The sequence below is a fragment of the Myotis myotis genome, unplaced genomic scaffold (genome assembly GCF_014108235.1).
Source record: "Myotis myotis isolate mMyoMyo1 unplaced genomic scaffold, mMyoMyo1.p scaffold_m19_p_8, whole genome shotgun sequence".
Classification (NCBI taxonomy): Eukaryota; Metazoa; Chordata; class Mammalia; order Chiroptera; family Vespertilionidae; genus Myotis; species Myotis myotis.
Genome location: NW_023416390.1, coordinates 6,049,022 through 6,071,833, shown reverse-complemented (window position 1 = coordinate 6,071,833; position 22,812 = coordinate 6,049,022). Strand labels below are relative to the sequence as shown.

At 46.5% G+C, this 22,812-nt stretch overlaps 1 protein-coding gene across 1 annotated transcript in view; it reads left to right on the top strand.

Annotated features, from left to right (window-relative positions):
- Window positions 1-19,127: 19,127 nt before the first annotated feature.
- DNAH7 (dynein axonemal heavy chain 7) overlaps window positions 19,128-22,812 on the top strand; it is a 156,748-nt gene continuing 153,063 nt past the window's right edge. Inside the window, exon 1 of the mRNA XM_036319035.1 lies at window positions 19,128-19,205. Within this exon, the coding sequence (XP_036174928.1) occupies window positions 19,128-19,205 (78 nt within the window). The remainder of the gene's footprint in view (window positions 19,206-22,812) is intronic.

Here is a 22,812-nt window from a genome sequence, read left to right as displayed (position 1 = left end):
GCACTGAAAACAGTTACGTTAAGAGGGCATGAGTAAATAGGCTTGCTAATACTCTTCCTGCCATCTTCTCTTTGATTCACCCCGCCCACAGGTTCCATAATTCCATAGAATGGCACACGGAACTCAGGCAAGCTCTACAGAGCACAGTTTTACTATAAAGGGCACAACTGAGGGACAGCCGAATGGAAGAGGTGCATAAGGCCAGGTGATGGGGTGGAGGAGTGCAAGCACAGAGCTCCCGTGCACTCGCCAGGTGTGCCAGTGCCTTCCCAGCACATTGATGTGCTCACCCACTGGAAACTTCCCGAAACTCACTGCTCAAGAACGTTTTATCAAGGTTTTATTACGTGGTCATGATTGATTCATTCATTGACCATTGGTGATTGAACCATCTCCAGTCTCCTCCCTCCCCCATCCCGCCCCTGCTCAGAGGTGTGGCAGGGGGACTGAGAGTTTGAAGCACACTCCTATGTGGTCTTTCTGGTGACCAGCTCCCATCCTGAAGGTAGAGTAGGAAGGGGCTCACTGTGAATAAGAAAGACATTCCTATCCCTCAGGAAATTCCAAGGATTTTATGAGCTCTGTGCCAAGAATATGGGACAAAGACCAAATATATTGTTATTGTACCACAATGGGGTGAATTATATTAATAGATTTTTCTAATGTTAAACAATTCTTGCATTTTGTATATGGCATGCAGTTTGGCCTACTAATATTTTGTTTTGGGCTTTTTCCATAGTGAGAATGGCCTATAATTTTCTTTGTTCATATTGTCTTTTGCCTAATTCTATGAGCAAGTTTCCATTGGACTTATTCAATTAGTTGGGATATTATCCTCTTTTTCCAGTCTTAGGAAAAGTTTAAGATTAGAATATGTTCCTTGAATGTTCCATTGAATTCACATATGGAACTTTCTGAGCTGGTGTTTAGCTTTTGAGAACTCTTTTAATTACTGATTACAATAATGATTACACAATTATTCAGATTTTCTATTTCTTCTTGAGTCTGTTTTGGTAAGTTATGATTTTCTAGGAATTTGTCCCTATCATCTAAGTTTCAAACAAACTATCCATAATGCTTTCTTCTTATCCTATATAATAAAAGCCTATATGCTAAGTGTCTAGTCTTCCAGTTGGCCATTCAACCAATCAAAGTGTAATATGCTAATGATATGCTAAGGCTGCTCAACTACTCACTATGACATGCACTGACCACCAGGGGGCAGATGCTCCAACTGGTAGGTTAGCTTGCTGCTGGGGGCTGGCAGACTGGGACTGAGTGAGACAGGTGGACATGCCTGGAGCCCTCCCACGGTTCCTCCCCAGCTGGCCAACCTCCCGCATCCCTCCCTGGCCCCGCTCGTGCACTGATGGGGTCCCTCGGCCAGGCCTGTGCCCTCTCGCAATGCTGGACCCCTCAGGAGATGTCGGAGAGCCGGTTTTGGCCCGATTTCACAGGCCAGGCCGAGGGACCCCACTGGTGCACGCATCGTGCACTGGGCCTCTAGTATTTTAATATTTGCTGCAATTGTAGCGAAGTCCTTCTTTTCCAGTGTTCTAATTAATCATCACTGTGTTGATGATCTGATGTATTTAGAAATGTTACTATAAGAAAAAGGATAGATGGTTCTGTGTAAAGAGACTATTACATAAGAAATTGGAAAACATAAATAAATCACTTAAAAACATCCTGAGAAAGAAATATCAACAACTCAGATATGACTACCGAGAAGAAAACAATAATGTCGATTTAGAAAATAGTAAAGGATATGAGTTTATTGAGGCAGCGAAGTTAAAGCTGAGGAAAAACTTAGAAAACTTGCTTCACGATAAAGAGATTTATAACACATGGTTATTAAATATTTTATTGTAGGAGAATATTGAATGACAGGGAAAATGCTTATGATATATGATTAAACAGTTTTAAAAACTAGTCACTTAATACTAATGGGTAAACTATCACCCAGTGATGACAGATGTATTGATTGATCAATCAATAGATAGGTGGATATAGAACAATAGATAGCCTGAAGGGATACCAAAATATTGGCAGTGTTAAAGTAGTAGGTTTAAAGATGTTTTAAATTTTCTTCCTTGTGCTTTTTTACATGGCATTATACAATTTCTATAATAAACGTGGATCCACAGTTTTGGACAGTAAGACAATTAAAGGGAAAAATCATGTAGATAATTGGGCACAAGAGGTAGGTAGGTATTCAAGTGAGACAAAAGATAGAAAGGAACATAGACTCAGGAGCCATAAGCATCCAGGTGATTAATGAAGCTTTAAAAGTAGACAAGCCGTTGGCATGAGACCTGAGGGGAGCGGGCACCAGCAGAGCCATCTAGACACGGATAGGGAAGGAATAAGAGCCAGAAAATTGTGAGAGAACTAGAGCGATGAGGCGAGGCAGTCACGCAAGGATGTCACCCTAAGGAGGAAGTAACAACAGCGTCACATTATGGAGCGTAGAAAAAAAATGAGAAGTGGGCCAAGGTCATCGTGATACTAAGGCTCCTTCAATGGACTGGGGCAGTCGAGCCAGATAAGAGAGGATTTCCAAGGAGATCAAGTGGCAAGGAAGTGGAAAGTGGGTTAAATGGGTAAAGATCACCCACTTGAGGACTTGGGATATGAAAGGGGGGAGAAATGATATAAACCTTAGAAGAAAGTGCCAATTAAACATTTAATTTAGCAACTAAGAGATTTTTAAATGATCAGAAACAGAAGGGAAGGAGGCCTCTTCCATTTTTTTCACATCGACTTTATAAAAACGATTACTATTACTTCAATATTCATTTAAAAACACATTACCACGCAACTCCTGAAAATAACGTTGCTTCAATTAGAATGATTAGTGTTTGGCAGTGCATTCCTGTGCTGTCCTCCTGAGGAGCGGGTGGCCTTGCCTCGGTGCTCCTTGAGGGAAGCAGGGCTGCCCTACAGCTCAGTCACCTGCAGGCGAGCATCACAGAGCGCGGCTGTCCACACCTGGGACCCTGACTTTTCTGTGTGATGGGCTGACACGTGGGGAACAGGTGATCCTTTTCAAGTGTCTTTGCACTTTATGACCTTGATGAGCATTCTAGTTCCAGCTCTAGCACCCTTTTATTCTGCAGCTTCAATATAAATAATAAGACTTCGTTACCCGTTTCCGTTCCATGTAGGTAAAAGTGGGGTTACTGTCTGGCCATCTGAGAATTTTAAAGGTGTCAAATCATCATGCATGCATGTTGTGACCAATAAGAAGAGGTGACTAAGGGGTTTGAAAAAAAGCATTGGCTTGCTGGCGCTGGAAATGTTGATCATACACCCTCTCTGCTCTCGTGCCTCTGTAAGTCATTACATCCCGGTAATGACTCTGTTCCAACCGAGAGTGAATGCTCAGCGAAAATCATGGTGCAAGCACAAATGTGAGCATAATATGCACACTCTTCGCTTCTTTCTTTTTAAGACGCTACCGTTTAAATAAAGGAGATACTTCTCAGAGGCGGTCGGCAGAATTATTTAAACCTACCTGCACACTTACCCTCATGAGATCTATTGTCAAAGTGTATTCGGCAAAGGAAGTTGAAGGGAAGCTGACATGGAAACACGCCCACGCAGGCGCTGATGTCTGCTTCACATCGTGCCCGGTGATGTGTGCTAAAGCAAAGCCCTAGAGACACGGCACAGGAGCAACCATGCCTTCACCCTAAGAATCAACCTGGTTGGGGAGATGCGGATGAGGGACTTGCTTACGCAGCCATGTCAGGCATGAATCGCCAGGGCACTGACCTGGATAAGTATTAGAGGTGTTTGTTGAGATGGGTTTATTTAGGCTGGGAAGGTGTCCTGGAGAAAGGAGGATTTGAACTGGGCCTTTATTGGGGTGGGGAGGTAGAACTTACATTTGTGGAGAGAAAGGGGGGTTATTCCTTTCAGGGATAATAGTTGTCACCCTGTTCAGTGCTTCCCCCGTTTCTGCCCCTGCTCCCAAGCCCCTCTCTGGGAGCGGTTGGTCCCTGTGAGGTCCTCTGTCCCACCTGGTCGTGCAGAGCACAGGGCAATGCAGCTCTGTCCACACGCTGTACCCCAGGTCCCACATGGTCCGGGTCACCTTCTGTACATAACACCGGCACTGGACAAATACTTGAGAGCACGTAATCTATGAACATATGATTCACAGGGTCACTGTATCACGCGGAAGGAGAGAGGAAGGCCCAATGAACTTGGAATGCCTGCTTTTTCCTAGGAGCTGAGCTGGATGCTTCTTATACATTGTCTGTGCCAGTCCCCACAGCAATTTTAAAAGGTTGTGATTCTAATTTGGAGAAAAGAAAATGGTAGTTCAGAGGTGCAAAGGAACCTGTTTACCTCCCCCAACCAGTAGAGTCAGAGTCAGGATTTTATTATTATTATTATTATTATTATTATTATTTTTATTATTTTTATTATTTTGCAACATCTTTGACATATAACATTGTATTTGTTTTACTAGTACAACATAATGACTTAGTATATGTCTATATTGTGAAATGATGATCACAATACATTTAGTTAACATCCACCGAAAGCCAGGATTCCTACCAGCTCTGACTCCAGAAAATAGCCTCTCCCGTACACTATACTCGTCCCTACAGACAGAAAACACATGTTCCCCTTTTAATTACAGAAGCATCTCAGGATTGAAGTTATGGAGAAGAGGACTTACTACGTTAGCTACAAGGTCAAACAAAGTATTTAGTAGGCAAAGCCTTGCTGGAGAGAGTGCACGCTCAACCTTTGATCAGGAGAGAGGGCGGCCTTACAGCAGTTCTTTGGAAAGATTACCAAAGTAAATAAAGAGAAAGTTTTCAGCTGCTCCGGGCAATCATGAAAACACGACATATCTATGTGATTACCTAGCACAGTCGAAGAGCATTTTATGGGTCAAATAAAAAGCCCAGAGTGAAGGCAGTGCCAATGGCCTTTAAGCCACCTGAACGCGATGAAGAACATTCCCAATGTCCTTCAACATAAGGTCGAGAATGAGAGCTTTCGAGACTTTGGCTTACAATGAGTACACTCCCAGAATTCCTGGGGTCATTGGGATACCTCTTCAAATAAAAATTAATCAATTTTTATGTTATTGCTTTACCTTGTGCGAGAGAAAAATGGCGAATTACCAACTGAAAATATGGCATACAGAATAGCCTTTCAGTAAAACCGGGTTTTACAAAGAAACTGGGTTACTTTCCAAGCATGTGTAATTTATTTAAGCTTTAATACATGAATAAATTATCGTTTGTTGCAAAAATATCAAAATTTAAGATATTCTATGGTGAAAGAACAGTTCTATAGGGGGAAAAGAATGAAGTTTTCTCTCTGATTTGCAGGTGAATATATCTCCCTCTAGTGTTCAAAGTGACCAAATGCAATCATTGTGTTTTTCCAGATCTGGTTGTGATTAGTCAAAGGTCAATGTGTGGTAATAAAGCAGCGCTGTTATTTGCTTTTATGGGACTTGGTCCATATATAGCTCAGTATTTTCACAAACAAATACCACATGCATGAACTGTCAGCCGCGTTTTGTAAGGTTCTTTTGTATCTAAGGTATCTGTTGCAACTCTAACTTTGTACTTGCATAACTCCTTGTTAAAAGGTTGACAAAATACGTCTTTTTTTTAATATGTAATTTTTAACTTTTAAGTTTCCAGGAAGAGAAAGCGAGAGCCTGAGGCTTGGTCCTGAGACCACCTTTGTGTTTGTTTCTCTTTACTCTTTCTATCTCTTGAGTGTTCCATCTAATCTCATGGCTTCAATGACCGTCTGTCTACGGATAAACTTCTAAAACCACACCTTCACCAGAGCTGCCCCCAAGCTGTGGAGCTTCCTACCTCCTCAACATCCCACTTGTATGTCGAACAGGCATCTCAAACTAGGAATCTGGAAATCAATTAAAAAAACAACAACACACTTTCAGCACGTGTCCTCCTACCCTCCCTGCGTTTCCCATCCTAAAAGTTCTAGCATTTACCAAGCAGCTCAGACAAGACACCCTAACAATCGTTTCACCTTATTCTCATTCCTTCCCTCTAGTCCAGTGGTTCCCAACCTTCTGGCCCTTTAAATACAGTTCCTCATGTTGTGACCCAACCATAAAATTATTTTTGTTGCTACTTCATAACTGTAATGTTGCTACTGTGATGAATCGTCATGTAAATATCTGATATGCAGGATGGTCTTAGGCGACCCCTGTGAAAGGGTCGTTCGACCGCCAGAGGGGTTGCGACCCACAGGTCGAGACCTGCTGCTCTAGTCCATCAGCAAGTCCTATCAGGTTTTCCTCCAAAATACACCCCGATTTGTCCCCTTCTTTTCATACCCATTACTTCCCCCAAGTTCAAGCCCCACTGTTACTTCCCTGACCTACTCCTGTAGGCTCTTTTTTTTTGAAGCATGAGTAGGAAGTTTATTTTATTTTATTTTTAAATATATTTTTATTGATTTCAGGGAGAGGAAGGGAGACGGAGAGGGAGATAGAAACATCAATGATGAGATAGGATCATTGATCGGCTGCCTCCTGCACACCCCCTACTGGAGATCAAGCCCGCAACCCAGGCATGTGCGCTGCCTGGGGATAGAGCCATGACCTCTTGGTTCATAGATTGATGCTCAACCACTGAACCACACTGGCTTGGCGTATTTTACTCTTTTACCGAATTTATTGGGGTGACATTGGTTCGCAAAATCATACAGGTTTCAAGTATACAACTCAATAAAACGTCATCTACACACTGCATTGTGCACCCATCACCCCGAGCAAAGTGTCTTTCTGTCCCTGTTCTCCCCGACTTTGTGCGCCCCCTCCCCCAACTCTCCTTTCCCTCTGTTGTCTGGTTGGAGATATATATGATTTTATTTGCTTACTCCCTTCATCTTCTTTCATCCTGTTCCTCAAACCCCCATCCCTCTGACAGCTGTCTGTCTGTTCCATGTACCCATGCCTCTGTTTCTATTTTGTTCATCAGTTTATTTATTTTGTTTATTTTGTTCATTAGATTTGCCAAGATCTAGAAACAGCCTGAGTACCCATCAGTAGATGAGTGGATTAAAAAGTTGTGGTACATCTACACCATGGAATAGTACTCAACTATTAAAAAAAGGGGGGGGTGGATATTTCCTTTTGAGACTGCATAGGTGGCCCTGGAGATGGTTAAGCTAAGTGCAGTAAGCAATAGGCTCTTTGTTGGCCTTCCTGCTGCCCCTCCTACTCCTTCCAAGTCATGGTTGCTCCACCTTATTACAGTAAGATCCTTCCTCCCTGTGTTCCTGGCTTCCTTCAGGCCCTGAATGCATCAGGCTCCTGCCCATACCCAGGCTGCCCACCAGCTCCCCCACTTACGGGGAACCCCATCCTGGCATCTCTGAAGGGCCAGCTCCTTTGTTGTCATTGGAATCTCAGCTCAAATGCCTCTTCTTTGAAGAGATCTCCCCGTGTGATTCCCTTGCAATCTCTCCCAGTACCTGTTTTCTTTTCTCCTTACGTTTTTACCACCTGAAATAAATAACACATAAATAATTTAGAGTGTCCTTATTGTTTTCTGGCTAATTGTGTAGCTCTGTGCCAGACCTGGAACAGGGATCTTGGCTGCCCCTGTATCTCCCACGCTGAGCATGGCGCCTGGCCCATCGCAGGTACTCAAGAAACATTTGTCAGCTGAGCAAAATGAGGAAGATGAGGACCAGTGTTTGCCTCATCTTTGGAGTATTATTTCCCGAAGAGAGAAAGGCATGGGCAGAGGAAAACATTCCAGGTTCTGGACCCTGCTGTAGGTTGATTTTCTCAGCCTCATACCCCACAAGAATGAAAAGGAGCACCGTTAACTCACACACACTTCTTCCTTCCACACATGCTCCCGTTCCAAAAGCAGGAGGCCCTGGCCGGTTTGGCTCAGTGGATAGAGCATCGGCCTGCGGACGGAAGGGTCCTGGGTTTGATTCCGGTCAAGGGCAATATGCCCAGGTTGCAGGCTCGATCCCCAGTAAGGGACATGCAGGAGGCAGCCAATCAATAATTCTGTCTCATCATTGATATTTCTATCTCTCTCTCCCTCTCCTTCCTCTCTGAAATCCATAAAAAATATTTTTTTTAATAGCAGGAGGTAAAAATTAAGTAGTAACAAATTATGTAAGTCAGAGCTCAGCAGCTGCACAAGCTTACACGTTATAAAGGAACATAAAATATCTTCTCATAAAAGTTTCCCGAAGAATCAGCACAAATTTGGGCCTACAATCCTCAGGCAAGCATTTGGTTCATGTCTCATAAAATCATTTTAGCAAAAAACACCCAAACCACGAGAGAAAACACACGACCATAAATGCAATGGAACCTGACCCCCGGGGAACCAAAATATCAGCCCGTCAATTTCTGTTCTCCATTCGGTCTCTCGTGTTCGGTTCACTGAGGTACCCAGTTTCTGTTCCCAAACACCTTCCCCCAGATCGGACTTCCCCGTTTGTAGATTTGCAAGTCAAAAGCACACAGATGGGGTCCAGCCCAAATGAGACACAGTGCGTAAGGGAGCCTTGCAAGGAGACAAGCAGCAGCGGTGACACGGTGCCTTTCTTTAATGTGAGGGACCCAGGGGTCTAACACAGAGGACCGAAAATTCATTTCTATTGTTTAAAAAAATGTATCGATTCTTGTCGGGGTTTTGAGCTGACCTTACCCGGAGTGGCGAGGACAGGAATTCCATCTCGGCCTGGTTTGGCTGGCGACCTTGAGGCTCACTGTGAGAATCACCATGGGGGGGGGGGGGGGGCGCGTCTCTCTAGCCCACAGGGACCACAATAACCGACAAATACAAAAGAAGTGTCTTCGCCAATTTTCATGAAATTGTTTTACATTCCCAAGCTCTGGCCAGGGGCCCTGCAGCAGACGCACTTAGAGGGAGGGTTCTGGGAATGAGGACGGGGCCCAGGGGAGCTTGCCAGGGAGCGTTAGCAGAGTCTACGGAGAAAGTGGGACTACCCCACCCTTGTTTATCTCAGTCAGTGACCCCGCAGAGGATGAGGGAGGGGAGGCTGCCCGTGGGGGAAGGTGGGAGGTGCGTGCTGGCTTTTCAGGCTCCTGTCTGTGGAGCTGTTGCTGAGATCAGTCTAGCCCGGGTGGGCCTGCTCCTACGGACAGTGCCCTCGGTGAAGCGACCCACAGGGCGTTGGGTGCCTGCCAAGAACCCAGAATTCCTCCTAAATACCTGGGAACTGCTGGGACTCGCTCTGTGGCCTCACTGGCAGTCACTTAACCAGCCACACCTCCATCTCTTGGTTGCTGCCTGTGGTGTGAGCCCTGGAGGGGATTTTTCTGCCTCTCATTCTTCCTAAGGGCTGTTTGCTGCTTCTTGGCTGACTCCACCTTCCAGTCCTCTGCTGGCTCTCAGATCTTGTCAAGGTGCCCATGAGAGCACTCTGCGTCTTCCCCCCGGCTCCTGACTTGGCCCCTGCCTCCAGGTTTTTACTCAATGTTGTCTCTCCCTGAAGGCTCTGGTTCTTGGGCGGGGCCGGGGGGGGGGGGGGGGAGGGGGAAGGTTCAGTTCTTCCAGCTTCAAGAGACAGGGCCTGCAACATTTATCCTCTGTTTTCCAGTAAAAAAAAAAATTCTTACTAGTGTTAAACTTGCAGCATCTCCTCTCCTTGTCTCCTGTTGGCTCACAGTTTTCTTCACTCTCCTACTTCCACATCCATGGGGCAGCCATCGCCTTAGACCAGTGATGGTCACCTCTGACACGCGAACTCATTTTTTTGGTTGATTTTTCTTTGTTAAATGGCATTTAAATATATAAAATAAATATCAAAAATATATGTCTTTGTTTTACTATGGTTGCAAAGATCAAAAAATTTCTATATGTGACATGGCACCAGAGTTAAGTTAGGGTTTTTCAAAATGCTGGCACACTGAGCTCAAAAGGTTTGCCATCACTGCCTTAGACGTTAATTCCTTGAACTTCCAAGGCCAAAAGCCTTCCCTTGGCCGCCCTTATCAATGCCAGGAATTGCGTCCCTTCTGAAATCAGAGTCAAGACCCTCACTCCTCTCCTCTCTGTTGTGACACATGTCACTATTACTGAGATCCCCACCCACACCACTTAACAGGTCTTTCCTTCTCTATTGATGTTACGTTCTAAAATTCTTTTTCTTTTTTTAAATGTTTTTACTGATTTCAGAGGGAGAAAAGGAGAGAGACAGAAACATCAATGATGAGAGAATCATAGATCAGCTGCCTCCAGCATGCCCCCTACTGGGAACCAAGCCCACAACCCGGGCATGTGCCCTGACCGGGAATCGAACTGTGACCAGGTTCATAGGTTGATGCTCAACCATTGAGCCACACCAGCCTGGGTGAGATTCTTTATTTTAACTTCACTCTTACAAATTCTCCCTCCCCTGGCTCTATTGTTGTTGAAGGAGGTCATCGAGAGGATGTGACCACCAGTTGTCCTGTCACTTGGACCCGGACAATTGGAGGCTCCTCACCACTCACCCCCTCTGCTTAGAGTGTACAGCCTGCCCACTGTTCCCACAGCGGGAGCCACTTTCAAGGACGTGACCTTGAGAGAGCAGCGTGTTGTTGAGACCATCTGGATGGAACATGTGCCTAAAACCCATTGGAGCCTCTGTGTAAGTTTGAAGACTCTGGCGGGCAGGTGCAGAGATCTCATCTTTCTGCCACCCAAGACACGCCTCATGTGTAAGTTCCCTTGTTTATGAAAGCTGCCCCCTTTCCCAATCTGGAGCGATCTGCCTCTTTCTTCTGCTCTCCCTGTCTTCTGTGTCCAGGGACCAGTTTTCGAGCCAACAATTGGCATCAGTCAGGAGACCAAGGAAATGGGTCTTGGGAAAGAGGCATCCACAGGAGAAATCCCGAGTCGTCCGTTGGTCTTCATGTGGGGAGGGTTGTTAGATGCTTGTGGACCACCATGTGAGTACGGGGACTCCCCTAAAACACCAGCTAGTTTGATGAGCTTAGTTTGAGGAACTGTGCAGAGCACCCTGAGACAAAGAAACCCAAATTCATGGGGTCTACTGTGGGCTCTTCAGTAGTTGGCCACTGATGGCCAATTAGAGGTTGACTCTTGAGTTAGAAAGTTAGGAGAAGAGCTGAAGTTAGAGAAGAGCGGGCGGTTGTCTACGACTCTGCTAGCTTCGGGGCTGGCAGCCAAGGTGAGAGAGCAGGATAATTGAAGACGTTCATGTGCCGTCTTGCAAAGCTAGAAACAAAAATCATTCCCCCCGACTCCCCCTCCCCAAACCAACCCAATTATACTAGAAATATGGGATTGATATTACTAGACCTGGACAGACATTCTGTCACATTAAAAAAAAGCAACTGGTTTGGCACTGACGGGTTGCACTGCCCAGGTATTTATTGTTGCCCCAGACGGACCCTATGGTTGTGCGGCACAGATCTTTGGCATGGTTTCCACCTAGATGGCTGGTTTGCTGCACCTTGGGTTTTCCCTGGACAGAGGGAGGCTCCTCCCCACGGTGACAAAAATTACCAACCGTCCTCACCTCAAGGCCAGGTGGGCATGTTCTGTGTTCCACTGTAGTCATTTATCCACCTGCTTGTCCCTTCCATGGACCTGGAGGATGTTATAGCAGCACCCCCAGAAGTCCCTACTAAATGCACCCAGCAAACCTGACACGAGAGCCTGCAAAGCCCGTCTTGACTGAACACTAAATGATCACTGATGACAAAGCTGTCCTCCAAGCGAGACGGCCTCGGACATTATTACCAGCTCACCAGGGGGCCCCTGTCCACTACCCAACAGAATGTTATGTGTTCACACCTGAGAAGCCTGTTCATGTGTCATCTCTATGAAATCACACGAGGACACAAGTGAATGCCCGGGTGATCCCACCCCCAGCCCAGGGGACCGGTGACTTGGGTGTGAGTGCACCCTGCAGCGGAAGGCTGTCCGACCCGTGTCCCCCAGCGCCCCAGCTGCTCCAGCCGCCTGAGACTCGGAATTGGAACAGGTGGGTTGGAAAGTCATTGTCTTACTTGTTTGCACGAATCTTTCTCACATGTATGCACAGCTCACATTCACTTCAATGCCTAACATCAGAAGGAGTTCAGGTTGTAGTTTAGAAGAGTCTGGTGGTGGTTTTGTGACCAGAAAGATGCTGTAGGAACGTCAGTTGGCCACGGGTAGCATCGATTTCATTGTGCATCACTTTGCGTCAATCTCCAGTCTCCAAGTCCCCTACCCGCTGGGCGAAAGGACTCGCTGTGCTCAGGTCCCAGCGGCCTCTGGCCACCTCCTGTCAGCTCTCTCTGCAGGCTCCCCTCGTGTCCAGCTCTTAAATGCTGTTATTTTCAAACCAGGCTTTCCTCTGTTCTAGTTCCACACCCTCCCTGGGCTTCTCCTGGTGCTCGGGGATTTCAGTGTCATTTGTATGTTAATGAGTCTCCTAAGCGAGTCCCCAGCCAGCTTCCGGCTCTCCTGGCAGCCACAGGGGACCGGAAGTGGAACCAGCCGGCCTGTTGCTTAGCAACCAAGCTGCGGGGACGCTAGGCAGCCGGGCGCTGAGAGCCGAGACTGCAGGCCCCCTGCAGGAGGGTTTCCTTTCTTGTCTGAGGGTCCCGGGCAGCCGTCCGATCGATCGGGGAGCCCTGGTGCCCCTGGTGCCACACGCGTCCGGCAGCCATGAGCCGCGAGCAGGTGAGCAGGCCCGTCGCCGTTCAAACGTGATGAAAGCCGCGTCCTTTAGACTCCCCTGTTGTGCCCCGCCGGGTGCAGCCTCCCTCACCCCAGCCGTGTGGTACGTGCTGAGTGCCTTCCCTGAACGCTCTTATGTGTCCTTATCAACCGTTGGTCCTGGATGTTGTCTTAACAGCTGTGGGTGCAAAGGGGCCGCACGCTTCCCTGACAAGCTCAGGGAAGGCCGCCTGGCAGCCTTGCAAACGCAGAGACTTTAACCACAGTGGGTGGTCTGGTGTTAAAACGATTTTAACTGCCCCGCGGAGTGGCTCAGTGGTGGAGACTCTGTCCATGTACCAGGAGGTGATGGTTCAATTCCAGGTCAGGGCACATGCCCAGGTGCAGGCTCAATCCCCAGTGTAGGGTGTGCAGGAGGCAGCTGATCAATGATTCTCTCTCATCGTTGATGTTTTTCTCTCTCTCCCCCCCTCCCTTCCTCTCTGAAACCAATAAAAACCTAACACACACACACACACACAACTATTTTAACTAAAATGTATTTATGGTGGGTAGTCATGTCGTAGGCCGATATCTTCCCTGTCAAAGTTCACTCTTTACCATAGCTGAGCCCGTCTATTGTCTTTTTACATTATAATAACATAAGGCTGGAATGTCAAAGTAATTTTCCATTTTCCTGACCCCTGAAAGCACAGGCCCCCTCTGGGAGACCACAAATCCCCTCCTTGTCATTGAGCTAATTGTTGGCTGTAACTATCCTGCACCCGCCTAAGTTAAAGAAGTCTGTGTCTATCATTTTACTCTGTATCCAGTCCCAGAGGTTCCCCTTCCCTTTGCTTTCTCCCGCCTCCCTAATCCACCACCGGTGGACTTCATGTCACCCGCCTGCGTGTCCTCTTTGGCTGGCAGTTTGCACCTTGTTGTATACGTTACATGCTCCGGAGCACGCTCTCAATCCGCTGAGATTCTGCTTCCCGGCATTTGTCCATAGTTTGGCTCAAATAAACTCACAAAACTTCGTCACAAGTTTGAATGTGCTTGATGTTAACACAACCAAACTATGAGCAGACAGTTTAAACTATAGCCCAGAGTGTTCCCAGTGCTAATGGGGGTGTATGTTTGGTCGCGGGAAACTCAGGGGGGAGTTGGAGTGGGTTAGAATCCAAGCCCCTTCCTAGCTGTGCAACTTCGGGCAAATCCTTTCACCTTTCTAAAAGGCGCTTTCCCCGCTGCAGAGGGGAAAGTCAGAGTAACGTCTCCTCCTTTCTAAGGCTGTTGTGAAGTTCAAATAAGACGCTATACCAGTGGTCCCCCCCTTTTTTTGGCCATGCCCCACTTAAGCATCCCTAAAATCTCCCTCCCCCCGTGACATATAATTCTTATTATTCCTCCTATTCATGTGGAGGAAGCCTAAAAGGCCATTAAATTGGATAAACAAGCTTCCAAAGAGCATGGCACCATGAAAGGGAAAAATAAAAGAACGAAAGGACAGTTGAAGTACTGAGGAAGAAATCACTAAGGAATTGTTAAAAATAATAATAATATAAATTGATATGAAAGTAGCAAATAAAGTTTCAAAACATATAATAGAGAACTGAAATGCATAAATATGCCACAATATATATTTATATGCTGTATATAAGGCTCCTAAAACGGTAAGAAACGCAAAAAAATCACTGTTAATATCTCATGCTTCAATTGCCCACCTTAAAAATCAAATTGCCCCCCTGTGGGGCATGTGCCCCATGTTGGTAACCACTGTACATACCATACCACACCACATGTGCAAGGGTTTGGTAAGTGGTAAGTGGAAATTTATTTTCTTAGGAAAACATCCCCATGGCAGAGTGATAAAAGATGCATGTTGCAATGGGTACATTTCAGAACTCTATTGAATTTAAGAGTGACAGTAAACAAAAGAAATGAGCAGCAATGAGCACCTTTCTAATGCCAGAACAGAATGGGAAGGCGTTAAGCCTGGGCATTGCTCTGGCTAAAAACAACTCCAACTCTCTAAGGTGACTATGGAAAAGGCCCCTTGAGCACCTTGCATAGGAAACAGTTGCTTTAAAGCCTCCAGCTTTTGCTGAGCTTCTTGGTTTTGACACCAAACTATAATTCTTTTCAATGCCTCATCATTTTTTTATTGTCTTGGAGTTTATTGTGGAGATGGTGTTAAAAGGCGATTTACTCCCCTCTCCACTGGGTTGTAGATTACTAACCAGAAATGTCATTAATTGATCAAATGAGTAGTTAATGCCTAACTGATGAAGAAAAGTTGTTTTCATTTTATTGAAACGCGCGATACATCAAGAACTAAGAAACAGACTCACTTACCATTTGCCACGACTAGTAAAAGAATAAACGAACAAGCAAAAAGCCTGAGAAACAGGTTATTTGGAAATGAGCAATTAGAGGAACAGACTGTGCTGAGTTTTCCATGTGGTATTGCCGCTAAAGCCCCTTCGAGAATTTGTCACCACCACCACCAATACACACTCAGCAACTTATTTGCTTGGTGCCCATTTCAGTCTTGGGCCTGATCTCGAATCATATTCTACGTTGTTAAAACTCACAACACATGTTTACCACATTCACAATGGTATTTCTGAATAGCTATTATTTCACAAAGCCCGTAACTGACCCATTTACAATGAAAAAAAAATCCACTATAAGCCTGTTGGCAGCTAATTTTTAAGTTTTGCTTTATTTTAATAGAAGTAATGTTTAGAAGTGACACCCATCACCCTTTCCCCCTCCTCCCAAAGGACCTGCATTTCTCTGAGAGGCGGTGGGATCCTGAAAGAACGGGCCTGAGCCATGGGGGGTCCTCTGTCTCAGGATACTATCCTCAAACAGCAGAGGGCCCCCTCTCACTGCTTTGGTTGATCTGTAATTCTAAAACTCTGATGCTCTCATTTATGCTAATTTTGAGCGTAGTTGTCCTTTTGAAAGAATGGAAGTTTTTATATTTTAACCTAAAAACAAATGGAATGGATTAAACTTTGGAAATGCCATTTTATGTGACGGTTACTTACGTGTTCATTTAGTTTGCAGAAGTGCACAGGTGCTAATTCATATTTGCTGAGGGAGATCTGAGCATATTCATCTCACGCGTGGAAGGTGGAGAGTGATGAGGCGTTTCTCAGAAATAACAGTCTGAGTTCTTAGGAATTTAAAATAAATATGTCTTTTACAACTGCTCGTCTCATTTTTAAAATTAGTTATAAAATAAGGCATTTTTGAGTTTCAGTTGAAGAAAGATTCTGGTCATTTGATGAGAGTGGTCAAATCTGGATTATATGAGGTTTGCAATGTCCCTTCCTATAGGCAAGTAATTCAAAATAAGCAAAAAAAAAAAAAAAAAAAAATTAAATGCAAAACCAGACTACTTAAGGAACACATGAATTCCTCAGCTAGTTTGATGTTAGTAATGTCAACTCACACCAGTGAGGATCCAAGCAGGAACGATGCGTCCTCAAAAGGACTCACCTGAAGAAGACCTGCAAGGAGACCATTTGCTGAGGTGTGGGCAAGGCCAAGGAAGGAACCAGCAAGCATGAGGAGGCATTGAAGGATCCATAGCAATTGCAGCCATTGCCACGCCTAGGACTCACCAGCCAAAGAAAATGAACGCCACCGTTCTCCTGAATGCGGCCTGGGACTTGGGATGGGGGCTCCCTGGCGGGGGCTGAGCGTTGGAGGAATTCAGCCACTGTCAGGAAGATGGGGAACCGGGAGTACTAGGAAAGAAGCAGCCTAGACTCTTACTCCTCCTGCTCTCTCACTCTCGCTCTCTGGACTCCTCCTGGTGCCTCTCCTTGCTTAGTCCCTGCCAGAAGCCAGGGGGCTGGAACCCATCTGATGCCCAAACATAGCATGCGCCTTCCAGTCACAGAGCAGGAAGAAAAACGTGCAGATGTGACTGCGGCAAATAAGAAACACCATGGACGTTACTACAAGTAGATGCGGCCTTCAGAGACATTTCCCCATTGAAACATCTAAAGAACAAAACAAACGGACGAACAAAGACCCATGGGACAGATCGCTGAATCTCAGAGGGAAGGCGGGGATGGGTGGGGAGAGATTAACCAAAGAATTTATGTTCGTATATGCTTAACCCATGGACACAATAGTGTGGTGAAGGCCTGGGGGGTGGGGGGTGGGGAAGGGAAGGCGCAGGCTGGAAGGGGTCAATGGGAGAGAAGGGGACATCTGTAATACTTTCAACAGTAAAGATAAATTTACTAAATAAAGTAAATAACATACATAATGCACCCCCAAAAAATCCATTGGGATTAAAAGTTTTTAAGTCAGTTGTTTGGATTCTATAATGCATTTTCCATCCAAATTCTTTCTTAGAATAAGTGTAACCAAAGAGGTATAAGACACTCATGAAGACTATTATAAAATGTTCTTGAAGGGTATGCTTTAGGATCTGAATAAATAAAGAAATGTACTCATGAAGGATAAGAGTCAACACTATTATAATGTCAGTTTTCTCCAAGTTCTTCTAGAAAGCCAATATGTTTCTATTAAAATTCCAAAAACTCTCATGCAATAAAATTCACATGGTAGACTAAAGGTCAAGATTATGCGTATTTTTTTTTAGAATAGCAAAGAGAGTTGCCTTATAGATTTCAAGAGTTATTGTGAAATCATAGTAAGTTAGACGACATGATACAGTTTGTTTACAGATAGACAAAGATGCCAATGGAATTACATAAAAGCACAAAAACAGATAGGCACGCACGCATTTTTATTATCTGCATATACCTTCACACACTGTATGGGTGTGTGTGATCCAGTAATTATGTGTGTATGCCAAAAGACATGTATGGAACCATCTTTTGTAATGGAGAAACCTGACAAGAGAATGGAGTGGATAAATTGCATTATATTCTAAGGTAGAGCGTATTCTACAGCGATGAAAACCAGTGAGGGAAGAATTGATGTGGGGGGGCGGAGAAAACCACCTGCTTGCCTGCAGAAAAATTTAAAAGGAGGTTCCCTGCGTGATGCCAGGGAGACCTGCCGGAAAGCTGTCCTGATGGGTAACAGTGACACCTGCTGGAGCGTGCCTGCCACTGGGTCCGCCACATGCCACAGGATGGGAAGGTGCCCACGGGCAAGGCAGCCACACCCTGGGGGCCAGGAGGAAAGCACTGTGCCCAGGAAGAAAATTCCCTTCCTCCTACAGTCTCTCTTTGAACCCTCTCGAAACATTGTGCCGGCTGGAGAAATGTTTATGGAGTCCTTGTCCAGGATCACCAAGGAGGGCAAAGGCGTAGATTTGATGATGAGCTGCAAGAAACCGCCAAGTGGCCAAAGCACAATTCATATGATCTGCTTTAGAAGTCGAAACACCGTTCTCAACAGGGCTGGCTGCTTCTTACCGAGGTGGGATTCCTAGCAGAGAAGCATCATCTCTACCGCAAAGAAGGGAAAGGCACTCTTCTCTAAAACTTACTCTAAAAGTACAAACGTCACTCACAGTAATCTGAGAGTGCATTGACGTGAATGCATGGTCACCTTAGGAAGTGGAGGGCTGTGGGGGGACGTTTTACCAAGGAGAGGGGCGGTGGGGCTGAGTCCACTCTGGGTGCTAATCAGGTTCAGATAAATTCTCAGGAGATATGACCAACTCCCTACAGACTCATCTTGGCACCCTTGTCAAAAATCCATTGCCCATAAATGCCTGTGTTTCTGAACTCCCAATTCTATTCCTTTGATCTATACGTTTATTCTTATGCACTAAGAGTCGTGCATAATACGTTTATTACTACAGCTTTGTATTAAGTTGTGTAATGTAGGAGTGTGAGTCTGCCAAATTTGTTCTCCTTTTCCAAGATTGTTGGGCTGTTCTGGGTTTCTTTCATTTTCATGTGAATTTTATGATCAACCTGTTAATTTCCAAAATAATAAAAAAAAGTCGTTTGGATTTTGATAGGGAGTGTGTTGAATCTGTAGATTATGGGAGAACTATTGCATCTTAATATTAGTCTTCCAATCCATGAACAAGGGATGGCTTTTCATTTATTAAGGCCTTTTTAAGTTTCTCTCAGTAATATCTTATAGCTGTCATTGTATAAGTCTTGCACTTCTTTTGTTAAATGTATTCCTAAGTATTTTGTCCTTTCCAATGCTGTTATAAATGAATTTGTTTCCCACAAGTGTTGTATTGTTCATTGCTAGTGTATAGAACTACAAATAATTTTTGTGTCTCAATCTTACATCCTGCAACCTTGCTGAACTCATTCATTAGCGCTAATATTTTCTGTGGATTCCTTTTGCTTTTCTGTACACAATATCATACCATCTGTAAATATGGTACATTTGAGAACATTTTGGATGATATGTTTTTTACTTTATATTAGACACTGTAGAATTTCGTTGAGTTCATCAATTTTAGCATTAACAGAGTGAACAGTTTTGTTTTTTATGTTTTTCATGCAGGATAAACCACCCAGCAAAGAAAAATCCAAGACACCACTAAGATTTTTGCCACAGTCATCTACGGTAATTTACCAATTATCATCACACTTTCTTGCTTTTATAATCATGTTGTGTACCAGTTTTCAAACTTGCAAATATTTTTCTGGTAGAGAGCAACTAGGAAGTACATATCTTAGGAAAAATGATAACCTTAATAAGTGAAGTATAAGCTACAGTGTCCTAGGATGTACAGAACAGTGGAGTATCCTGAATAAGCGAATTCTGAAGAGGGAGCAATGTTGGAGTCAGGAAACAACTTGGGGTACAGTCTTGTCACGAATGGCTCTGGGACTGTTGGGGAGCCACTGGGCTCTCTGAGCCCTCGTGTCTGGTCTGAGAAGGACAGATGTGGATTTGGTGATCTCTGAGACGTCTCTCCCAGCATTGAAATGCTGGGGTGCAGCCTTTTCCATTATTTTGACTTTGAATTATTGTTGTCTCGTGGAAGCGACCGTTAAGCACTTTCAGTTGGTAAAGTGCTGGAAAAGTAAGATTTTGCTGCAATAAAAATGACTGTTTAACAATTATGTTGAGTTTAATGCCATTGAGCCACACGCTGGTGGTTCCTGGAAGTTGAGCTTAAGTGGACGTTCAGTGCAATTTGTTTTGCGACGTATTTTAAAAGCACAGAATGAGCTATAACGTGGAATCTGCCTTGCTTCCTGCAGAAACTATTTCTAATCATTTGAAACGTAGGATTCTTTCAGCTTAAAAAATCTTGGCTGAAAAATGTTCAGGCGAATGTCCCTCAACATCAAAGTACGTGTTTTAACTGTGAACCTGTTTGTATTGCTACTGCCAAGATTATTGCACCCTGTTCTATAAAATAAAGTGATATAATCCTTTTTGTTATTTCTGCAAAGATCTATTTTAAGTTTTCTAACTTAAAAGACAAAGACCTGATAGCCGATCAATGATTCTCTCTCATCATTGATGTTCTATCTTCCTCTCCCTCTTCCTTCCTCTCTGAAGTCATTAAAAAAATATATATTTTTTTAAAAAATTTTTTTAAAAGAGGCAAAGACCTGAAACGGGACAGACTTTTTCTCTTTAAGAACTTAACACATTTTAAAACTGAAAAAAAGTCACTGTTAGTTTCTTTTTTTAATGTTACTAGGATATAGGTGTAGAAATGTCATCTAAATTTAAATTTACTGAGTAAAATATTCAGTGGCTGAGATGAATACTCTTTTCTAGCCAATGAGGCATATAATTATCTAAAATGTTTTTGTCGGCTGATTTAAACCTTATGCTGTGTTCATATTTAACTGTATCTAGCAATTTTCCTTCCATATCCTTTGGGTTTTATGTCTTTTAAGATAAATCATATTTTTAAATTATTAAAAAGTAACCTAGTGAATAACAATTTTCCATTTGAATATGAAGGTTTGTACTTGAGTAAAAGTTCCCCATAGTGGTTAAGGCCTGAGTGACCTTCATCGCAGACCTCATGCTGCTGCAGGTCATCCCTGACCTTGAGACCAAGGCGGCCAGCTCACGCCTCCTGCCGCTGTGGGCCGGTGGCCCCCTCGCAGCCCCTGTGCACCCTCCTCTCGGCCCTCCCCCACCCGGACTCCTTCCTGGAGAAGGAGGGAGCGGGAAGACCATGGGCAGGCCGCCGAGTTTTAAGTTGCCTCTGCTTGTTTCCGAGTGGGAGAGGGGCCTGGACAGGGCTGTGAGCTCCCTGTCTGGGGGGTGGCCGGGAGCAGGGGCCTGGGCTGGGGGAGAGTGAACCCAGGAAGAAGGGAAGCCGGTACCGGGGTGTGGCCAGGTTGGTGGTCACCCCGGGCAGCTGGCCTGGTCCTGCCGTAGCCTCTGAGGAGCTAGAGCAGTGATGGCGAACCTCTGACACCTCTGACACGCGAACTCATTTTTTGGGTTGATTTTTCTTTGTTAAATGGCATTTAAATATATAAAATAAATATCAAAAATATACGTCTTTGTTTTACTATGGTTGCAAAGATCAAAAAGTTTCTGTATGTGACACGGCACCAGAGTTAAGTTAGGGTTTTTCAAATGCTGACCCGCCGAGCTCAGCAGGTTCGCTGTCGCTGAGCTAGAGAGCACTTTCTGGAATGTCCACGTGGCAGTGACCGGGGTAGCATCCACCCATCAGCGCTCATGCCACACGGGGGCAGGGGGTGGGGTTGCCCCAGAGATGCCCCTCCACCCCCCGCCCCCCCCCCCCCCCCCCCCGCAGCTCACCTGTGAGCGGCTGGGCCACCCTGTGCCCGGGTCCTGGAGGAGCCCCGCGGGGAGCAGAGGCCTCTCCTGGGGGAGCACCGGCCCCTCCGGGACTGAGCAGGAGAGCTGTCCACGCGGGAAGGCAGGGGGCGGGAGGGGGTGGCGGGCACAGGCGCCGAGCTCAGCTGAAATGTGCCCCAGGGGCGCTCGGGGTGGGGGCTGCCCTTTGGGGGGAGCGGGGACCAGCCGAGGCCTGAGAGTGGCGGTTACAGGCGCCGAGGGGACAGGCCCTGGGAGTCCCCCCCCCAGGACACAGGCGACTCAGGTGAGGCCTCTTGTGTGGGAGCCACAAGGGTACACGACACCTTGCTCCCCCCCAGCCCCCGGCACCCCGCACCCCTGCCTCCCCGGGTCCCCCCCAGCCCCCGGCACCCCGCACCCCTGCCTCCCCGGGTCCCCCCCAGCCCCCGGCACCCCGCACCCCTGCCTCCCTCGGTCTCCCTCAGCCCCGGGCACCCCGCACCCCTGCCTCCCCGGGTCCCCCCCAGCCCCCGGCACCCCGCACCCCTGCCTCCCTCGGTCTCCCTCAGCCCCCTGCACCCCGCACCCCTGCCTCCCCGGGTCCCCCCCAGCCCCCGGCACCCCGCACCCCTGCCTCCCTCGGTCTCCCTCAGCCCCCTGCACCCCGCACCCCTGCCTGCCTGGGTCGCCCCCAGCCCCCGGCACCCCGCACCCCTGCCTCCCTCGGTCTCCCTCAGCCCCTTGCACCCCGCACCCCTGCCTGCCTGGGTAGCCCTCAGCCCCGGGCACCCCGCACCCCTGCCTCCCTCGGTCTCCCTCAGCCCCCTGCACCCCGCACCCCTGCCTGCCCGGGTCTCCCCCAGCCCCGCAGCAGCCCCTGCACCCTCACTGCCCTCCCGAGACTGGTGCAGCATAGGCACTGGAGAACATCTTAGAAACCGTGGTTCTCTGGCTAGCCAGGCGCAGCCACACTCGGCCAGAGTGCCGTCTGGCTACAGCGCACTCCTTCTCAGTAACACCAGAGGGGCGGCTTGAAAGTCATACTACATCTTTTTTAAGGCTAACAAACAATCATATTTTCTTTTTACTAATATTTTTTTCGTATTGATTACGGTATTACATATGTCACATAAGCAATGGCAGTTTCCTCTGCACTTCCTATTCCTCATGGTGACGTAGGCCGGTGCCCCCGTGGCCCTCTCCCTGGCCGGCTTCAGCGAAGGCCACTGCCCTTTCATCGGACGATCCTGTGCCACTGGGTCAGCCACACCCAGGGGCCGGGAAGGCACCAGGCAGGGATGCTGCCTGCTCGCAGCCACCTCCCGGGAGACACGAGAGAAGGCACTGGACCCAGGAGGCCAAGGCCCCTCCTCTCGCATGTCCCCTAGCCCTGCACCCCCCGCCCCCCCAGGACAGGCCGCTGAAA